The 8842-nt window shown below is 48.6% G+C and overlaps 1 protein-coding gene across 1 annotated transcript; it reads right to left on the bottom strand.

The window, feature by feature from the left end:
* Positions 1-2056: 2056 nt before the first annotated feature.
* TMEM42 (transmembrane protein 42) lies at positions 2057-8706 on the bottom strand. The gene is made up of 3 exons (XM_062505248.1): positions 8596-8706; positions 3909-4055; positions 2057-3103 (listed from the first exon to the last, which is right to left on the bottom strand). The coding sequence occupies exons 1-3, from the start codon at positions 8704-8706 to the stop codon at positions 2963-2965; spliced, it is 399 nt and encodes a 132-aa protein (XP_062361232.1). The 3' UTR covers positions 2057-2962.
* Positions 8707-8842: the final 136 nt, after the last annotated feature.

Genomic DNA, 8842 nt, shown 5'->3' with positions numbered 1-8842 from the left:
GGTGGGGTCTCACAGAGCAGAGTACAGGGACAGAATCACCTCCTTCCACTTGCTGGCCATGCTCTTTTGGATGCAGCCCAGGATTTGTTTGGCTTTCTGGGCTGCCAGTCCACACTGCTGGCTCATGTTGAGTTTCTGGCCAGCCACCACCCAAAAGTCCTTCTCCACAAGGCTGCTGTCAATCATGTTTCTGCCCAGCTTGTAGGTGTGCCTGGGATCAAATCCATGTCTCCAGTTTAGAGACAAGGGTGTTGTGCAGGATGGTGTCTAATGCTTTGCACAAGCCCAGGTAGACAACATCTATTGTCCCTGTCCACCAATGTTGTAGATACAGCATTGTGCTCCTGTGAGATGCGCACACAAGTGTATTTTGCTGGAATTTGAGTGGGAACACGTGCTCAAGACTCTTCTCTAATGATACGTCACCTTAACTGAGCAAAAACTTCATGCAAGCACACTGCTGTAATTCCAGCATAAAGGTAACCCACCTTCTGCCCTGGTAAACCAAGGTCTTGGAGTTGGCCATGATCTTCAGCCACCTTACAAAGTCCATCACATCTGAACACTGACTTGTCAAACGCAGCTCATTCATTAGTCTCACACTACTTTTTTCCTTTTTTTTTTTTTTTTTTTTTGTGTGTGTGTGTGGTCTATAATATCTGTAATTAAAAAAATTCAGCCATTTTGCTTTGGACAGAGTTTTATTTTGGAAATCCCCTCCTTTTTCTTTTTTTTTATTATCCTCAGCCACATTGTGGATGATCCCACATGAACGGTTTATCAGAAGAGCACTGCTTTGCCACACAGTGATTGCAGTTTTTCTCACAGCCCTTGCCCCACCAGCAGACGTGGCCAAACTCTGTGTACACGAGGGGTGGAATTCTGCCATAAAATGAACCCTGGCAATCTTTTCTTCCCATGGGAATTGGAGGAAAACTTACTTCTGTTCCCACCTTCAAGTATTTATGAGAGAATTTACAGCCCTGGTTTATACTCATCCGCCTTAAAATGAGCATCACCAAGTAAAGTGCTGCTCACGCCTTCTGCACACCTTCCACTTCCGAGCAAACACCTCCTAAACCTTGACCTCCAACAATGGCCGTAATAAAGAAATGTCCGTTTTGAGATAGTCGAGGTTAAAAAGCTTTCCAAATGGTTTAATAGGAAATGGGACAACGGCCAAATTAACCAGACAGCCTGGTCCTTCTACCGGTGAAGGCAGCCATGGCTTACAGCTGGCTGAGTGTTAATAACAAGGGCAAATAAATGAGGATTCATTGATTTTCCATCATGTATTAAGACCTAAGGAGACCTGATGTACTCAGAAATACACGGTTCCTGGCTGTCATGTCTACAGACCAATGAGGGACACTGGGACCTGTGTCAGGTCCCAGCTTTCCAGGCAACTGGATGTATCCCACCCTACCACTGCTGCCACCCAGAGAGCTCCCCAGATGCAGAGACCCATGGTGGCAGGGAGGGAAGGCACTCAGAGCACTCTGCCCTCTCCCCCACCACACATGCAACTCCCCTCTTTGACAGGAAGACTTGAGAGCACACTGAGGGGAGAGGCAAAGGCTTTGCCCCTCTTGGGACATGGCTGCCAGATGTGAGCTAGAATGGCAGGGAATGGAGCAAACGTCTCTTGACTTCTTCTGTGAGACCATGACTCTTCTGATTCAAAGAAGAAAAAGGCACAAACCCAACTCCAGTGGCATTTCCATGCAGAAGTCTATTTTACACTTGACACAGCGCAGATCTGCCAGTCATGACAGACCTGACAGGTTCTGGTACAGACGCTCATAGAAATGTGTCCTTGGGTTTTCTGCACATGCCACAGCTGTGACTCACCTTCTGACATTACAAGATGACAGAAACAACCTGGCAAGCCCAGAGCAAACAATTGATATCACCAGCATGATGCATACATTTACAAGCATAATTTTATTTCTTAATTAGTATTCCAACAGAAGAATTTCCAAGGAGAATAAAAAAACTGGGCAAGGGAATTAAGCTGATACCTTATAAATGATGATTCATCATACATCACTGAACTGACACCTGAACACAGAGTAATCACTGATGCAAAATTTACCAGATACCTTGACACCACTGACCTGGCTGATCACATCATATCACATGAATGAGAACAAGCATCATCCAGAGATGTAGAAAGAATATGGCTTGAGATACTCCCTTTTATCAAACTTTAAAGCAATTGTCAACTTGAGTGGGGATGGGGAATGTATTGAACATGGACACTCCAAGTGAAAACAGGTTGCCTGTTGAATTGTCCCAAAATTAGTTTGACCTACTCAAAGCGGGAATGGTGATCAAAACCCTCTTCTGGGTAAGGGTTTAAAGGAAAGAACAGCACTCTTACAGTGATTAACATGTCAAGAATGGGTAAGTAAAAATTCTAGATGTCAGATACAAATGGCAAGTTGTAAGGTGATAGAGGAAGCTGAATTAATGAAAGTCTCCACAGCCTAACAGATAGCAGTGGGCACAGAATCATTTCAAGAGACAGAAAGGAACAGCAGAGCAGGAATAACAGCTGCCTTCAGCATCTGATTGCTTTTCTATTTTGGGATAGGTCCTTTTGTGAAAAATACTGATGAACAAACACCTTCCACAACCACCACCTGTACTTTCAGCATTCCCCAAACTGGGAAAGCTCTACAGCCACAGGGTGTGAAGAGGAGGAGTGGCTGATAAGCCTCTGGCCCTAATTTTCACAATAATGACTCAGAGTTGACCAGCTCCCTCTGAGGCTGTCACTGCCACCACACCAACACCAGGAAAGATGTGACCAATGTGATTTTGCAAGTCAGCAGATGAGCAGTGAGCAGAGGGTAGCAGCTTGGTGGCCGATGTCTTCAGAGGCTGGTGGGGACTGGGGATGTTGTCATAAGACAGGCTGGAAAGGGGTGGCATGGCACTGTGACCCCTCCAGCATCTATCATTCCTTCTTCTCTGCTGGGACCTGCACTAGCTGGGGTGCAGCCATGTGCAGCAGCATGAGTCCACAGACTGTCATGGTGAGGCCGACCCACCACAGAGGGGTCCATGTCTCCCCGAAGAGCAATTTTCCCAGCACAGCCTGAAGGAAAAGAGAGACACAAAGCTTTGCTGGGCTGAGCTGCCCCAAGGCCTCTTATACTGCCAGAGCTGTGAGGACTTCTGGGAGAGACAGCCCTGGAAAAAACCTAGTTGAGGAAACTCCTACTGGGATGACCAACAGGAATGGCTGCTGAAGGTGATGCTGAAGATGACCAACTCCACCACAGCCTGGAAGCATAGCCATACTGTGGTCCCAAAGCAGGATTTGGCAGATGAGCATGTGCTTTGCTGCCTTCCAAGCACTTCTCAGGAGCCAAATCTCTCACTGACTGCGTGTTTATTATTACTGTTGATTACTGGACATGGACACCACCATGAACTGTCTGCCAGCTGGAGCACAGAAACAAGGTGGACTGCTGCCAAGAGTGAAAAGCAAGTGGAAAAGCCTTGTGGATCAAACACTCTTGCTGTCACAAGAGGTGATGCATCTTCACACCCAGCAAGGGTGACTCTGGCTTGTCACAAGTGAGGTGCTGCAAAGGAAAAGCAAAATGAAGCAAAGCTCCAGCTCCCACTGGCAATTAGAAAAGTTCAGTAAACTGCCTTGCTGATGCAATGCACCCTTCCTCCTGCACCACCCAGGAAAGTTCCATCACCTGTCCATGAACAACTATCAGAGCAGCAGAGGCCTGACACAATCATTTCGCAATCATTTCTGCCTCTAACTCTCCCTTTGTGGCCAGCGACACTGGCTGCACTGGGAGATGAGCTACAACCAGTGTGGGTATTCCCACCTTGCTGTGCTGCTCCTCAGGCTTCAGTGTCTGGAGAAGGGGTCTACTCACTGAAGAGATGAAGTTGGAGGCTGTTGTTGTCACAGATGCAGCAGCCGAGGAGGAGGAGAGTCGTAAGGCTTTTGTGAAGACTGTCCACATCACTGCATTCAACACAAACACCAGGCCAACACAGCTGAGGCGAAGCAACACTGGCAGCTGCAGGACAAAACAGAAAACTCTGTGTATTTTCACCCTCCGCATATTCAACCTCAGTAATTCATGGGCACTTCGGAGCCAAACCTAATGGTGTGCACTTTTAAAACTGAATTACAGCTGATATTACACAGAGATGATTATATTAAATCACAGAGGAAATGGAAACAAGGCAACAGCTCTGGACAAACTGTGAGCCTGCCATGTCCTGCTGCAGGCCCAGCCTTACACTACAAGCTGAGAAGTGCTGGGATAATGTGCAGCAGCTGCCATGCCAGAAGCCAGTCTGCAGAAAGCTCTCCAGCTCACAACATGGTGCCACGCTCAAAGCCCATAAATGCACTTTACTTAACACTTGACATCAGACATGTACATGCTGGCACTGTGTGTGCTCCAGAACCCAACTGTTGTGAATGTGAGCCAAGACCTGGGTGGCCCCAAAGCACTTGTCCTTATGAACTCCCAGGACCTGGCCTGCCCGACTGCTGCAGAGAGGGCAGAGCAGGATCTCTGGGAGGAAAAGAGCTGAGTGGCTTCATGTCTTGTTTTGTACACTCACTGGAGAGTAGAGAGGTTTACTGAGGGGTGTCTGCTCTAGCATTTAGTAGCAATAAAACCAATTCTGAATTCAACGGCCTCAAGAAAGATCTCCCTCCTTAAACAACCTGACCAGATGTTTAACTGCCTTAGTCTGAATAAAGAGCACAGTTGCACCTGAAAAGCCAGCACCATTCCCAGTGTCCCCCACCCCTTCCTAGTTTAAGCAGCTGAGGCCATCTCCCCAGCTCCTGGGTACCATGTAGTTGATGTGAAGACACCAAGGCAGATCACAGGCAGCCAGATCACAACTCTCACAAACAGTGACAAGTGAAAGCAAAGCTTTGTCCAAGCCTGTAGCAATAATACATTCATAGCCTGTCACCTTTCAGTCCTTGGTGGGATCCATCTTGAGGCAGACAGAAATGCAGGTCTGAAGCCACCAAGTACAGCTCAGAGGTGGCACCTACCCTGTGGAAATGGCTGCAGTGCCCTCCTGCCAGCTGCCCAAATCAATGGGGTCCACCAGCTGTGTCCTGCTTCCACTCAGAAGAAATTACTAATTGTAAGAAGTGAGGGAGCCCACACTTTTCTGAAGCAAGTGACATGATATGGCAAGTACAAAGTTAAAAGGAAAACAATGTAAAGCACATCCATGCTCAATGGCTGGCGCAAGCTCTCCAAGGCTAATCCAACTCCAGTGAGGGATGGTGCAGGTGTGGCCTCATTTTGCCCCACTTGCGGCAAAGGTGGGAGACAGTAAAGATTCAGAATAATTCCCACCAGTGAATCACTTTGTTTTCACACTGACACCCTGACAAATCCTGTGTGAATGGGTAAGAGGGACAACCATGTCCAGCAATTACTGCTCCTCAGAGGAAGAAAACTGCTGTGTTAGAGCTCACCATAGGATGGGGTCTGCCTCCCAGTTTCATCCTCTGCCTGTATGACCTGGGAGTTTTGCTTTCCTCAGGGAGTTTTGTACATCCACACACCTCTAATGAGTAAGCAGAGTTGGGAGCAGGGATGAGAGGGGAAAACAATTCTCTGGGTTTCACCTAACTTCAGTATTTCTGGATCATGCTGCTGAGGTAAAAAAAACCTTTAAGAAATCTTGTTACTGCCTTCAACATTAGCCCGAGGGTATACAGGGATGGAGCCCAGGCTTTTTTCCAAGGTCCAGTTGAATATGACAAGAGGCAAATGAAGTTTGGAACAAATTAAATCTCTTACAAGGAAAAGCAAAGATGATCAACCACTGGAACAGAGGTCATGGGCTCTCCAACCTTCTGAGTATGAAAAACTTAGCTGGAGAAGGTGATGTGTAAACAAAGGTTGGACTCAAGACCTCCAGAGACCTTGCCAGACTTGAGCTAGTCTGAGACCACCAGTGGTGAAGCAAAGCTGGCTCCCACCATCACAGCAACTATGCCACCTTCAAAAGTGACCCGGAACCCACGGCTTCTTATCATCTCCTAATGCAGAGCCAGGGAAATCAGCTGCAGGTGGCACATGCCCAGAAGAAAAGTTTGTCAGAGAGAGGTCAAGTTCTTCTATGCCCAGGGCAGCAGAGTGGCCATGGCAATGGTACTCAGACAGACAGGAACATCCCCACGTGTTCCCCACAAGGAAGGAGGGAGATAAATTCCTCCCCTGCTAAGGGCTCAGGTGAGCCACCCCAATGAGTCAAGGATTACTGTTCTGATTGCTTTTCTAAGCAAAGATTAATTTCAGTGTACATTTCAGATAATCCAGAATCACTCCTGAAGTGGCAGAAGTAATTTTAGATGAAGATTGTCAGGGGAGCGGAGAAAGCAAAGAACTTTTGTTCAAGTGCAATGACCCTTCCTGGTCAGGTCACTCTCAGGCTGGGCCACATCAACACATCCTTCTGACCAGGAAATCCATCCCTGTGGTGCCATTGAGTATCCTGCTACCATGCATCATCAGCTCTTAGAAGTGTCAATACAGTTTTTGCTGCAGTGTTCCATGCTGCACAAGTGATGGCTGCTATTACACTTATTTTGGGATTTCTGTAGTTCTTCCTCCAACACAAAACACCTTGAATCTCTGTCACCTCATGGATGCTCTGCAGAAATGCCTTTGCCACATGTGCACTGAAATATTTACGGATCTACAGTCCCGTGCAATTTAAGTTACTAGGAAGACTATAGCACTCACATAAAACTTAGCTAATTTTACAGCTAAGCTGATTAATTTAATTAATAATTGCGACCTGGAATGGACTTAAAAACTGAAAGAAACCAATCTGCCCAGAAAAAAGAAACAGTCACAGAATCGCAGCATGGTTGAGGCTGAAAGGGATCTCCAAAGTTCATCTAGTCCAACCTCATCACTCCAGCAGATTGCACAGGTCCATGTCCAGACAGTATGTGAGTATCTCCAAGAATGGAGACTCTACCACAGCCCTGGGCAACCTGGGCCAGTGCCTGATCATCCTCACAGTTCAAAGGTGTTTCTGGATGTTCAGAGGGAACCACCCATTTCAGCATGTGCCCTTGGCCTCTGGTCCTGTTACTGGGCATCACTGGAATATGCTTAGCTCCATCCTTTGTGAGCCCTCCCTGCAGGTATTTCTACACATTAAAAGGATCTCCCTGAACCTTCTCTTCTCCAGGAGGAGCAGTCCCAGCTCTTTCAACCTCTCTTCACAAAAAAGATGCTCTGATCCCTTAATCACCTTTATAAGCCTTTGCTGGACTCTCCAACAGTTCCATCTCTTTTTTGCAGTGGAGAGCTCAGAACTGAACCCAGAACTCCAGGTGTGGCCTCTCTGGGGCTGAGTAGAGAGGAGGAATAATCTCTCCTGACCTTCTGGCAACACTTCACACCAATGACATTATACTTTGTCATAGCACATTAAAAAAAAGGAAGCACCAACCTCCACCCCCACCCAAAACAAATTGGCAATATTTTTATAAATTTGAACACAGAAAAATACTCAGAAAAAACGCTGTCAGCATTTTCAGTAATGCCATGTTCTACCACTCTCTCAGTACAGAGCACAATTTGGGTTCTTTTGGGTGAAGTGAAGAGTGCCAGGATTTTTTTCGTTTAACTTCTCCTTTCTGAGATATCAGAAAGGATCATGATTGGCAGGTACTGATTTTTTTTTGCCTTTTTAACCCTCTCTAATAATAGATTTCCTTTTTTTTATTTTTTCCCCCCTGGTGCAAGGCTGGATTTGTTTCAGATCTAGCTTCCCTTGTGGGTTCCCATTACGATTTCAAATTCCAATGTACATTTCCCATGTGGGTAACAACCTATGTCTAAATTAATCTCCCCAAAGTGCTTGAATGCTGCCTTCCTCCTCTCCCCACTCATGCACAACAACGTGCCCACTCCACCTCTGCCGTGGCTGTGCCAGAGGTGATTCCTGGAAGTAAGGACACTATCTCTGAGGTGAAGGGCCAGCAGTCCCATGTAACCTCATGCACACGGAGGTTTGTGATACACGACCGAGATAAAGATCATCACCCAAAGAGAAGCACAGTGGAAAGCAAGGGCTCCACCTCCTTGCCCTAGCCACGGCCGAGCAAAGACAGAATAAAAGGCAGAAGGGCGCTGCTATAACAGTGGGCTGACGACAAGCATTTGATGCTTAATCATGCTAACACCCTGCTTTAAAGTAACCCCGATGCAGAAGGACGGCACATGGGCTCGTAGAGTTGGGCTTGGTTCGGGGCATTCCCATAGCACGCTCGTTCTCTTCACACCCGGCTGCCCCGCTGCGCCCTCCCCGCTGTTTACGTCGGCACCGTGCATTAGTCAGTCCTGTGAGCCTGGGCTCCCTCAGAGGAGTCACGGCGCCGCTCTCCGAGACCGCACCCCTTTCCCTGAAAATCCAGGGCAGCCCCTGGGAGCGCCGGAGGAAGAACCAGCGCGCTCCTTCCCCTCCACCGCCGCGACGAGCACCGAGAGTGGCGCCTGCGGGGCGGCCGCACGGGAACTCGGGGCGCCCGGTACCGCCCGCCTCCTTCCTTACCGGGCCGCCGGCCGCCTCCCCGCCCGCGCCCAGGCCCAGCTTCGCCGCGGCGGCCGCCGCCGCCCCCAGGGCCCCCGCGGCCGCCGCCGCCGCCCCGGCCCCCGGCCGCATGGCCCGGCCCAGCCCTCGCAGAGCCAGCGCCGCCCCGCGCACGGGCGGGCCCCGGCCGGGGAGCGAAGGAAGGGCACGTGGGCCGTGTTCGCTTATATACAAGGGCTTTATTGAACGAACAAACGGGAAAGCGTGG

The sequence above is a fragment of the Cinclus cinclus genome, chromosome 1, assembly GCF_963662255.1.
Source record: "Cinclus cinclus chromosome 1, bCinCin1.1, whole genome shotgun sequence".
Classification (NCBI taxonomy): Eukaryota; Metazoa; Chordata; class Aves; order Passeriformes; family Cinclidae; genus Cinclus; species Cinclus cinclus.
The sequence above is the reverse complement of the archived record's forward strand: the minus strand, read 5'-3'. Positions and strand labels throughout refer to the sequence as shown.

Coding starts and splice junctions, on each gene's coding strand:
- TMEM42 (XM_062505248.1), bottom strand. CDS start 8,706: ATGCGGCCGGGGGCCGGGGCGGCGGCGGCGGCCGCGGGGGCCCTGGGG. Junction 4,056..8,595: donor GGGAGGCGGCCGGCGGCCCG/GTAAGGAAGGAG, acceptor TTTGTCCTGCAG/CTGCCAGTGTTGCTTCGCCT. Junction 3,104..3,908: donor CCTCCAACTTCATCTCTTCA/GTGAGTAGACCC, acceptor CTTTTCCTTCAG/GCTGTGCTGGGAAAATTGCT.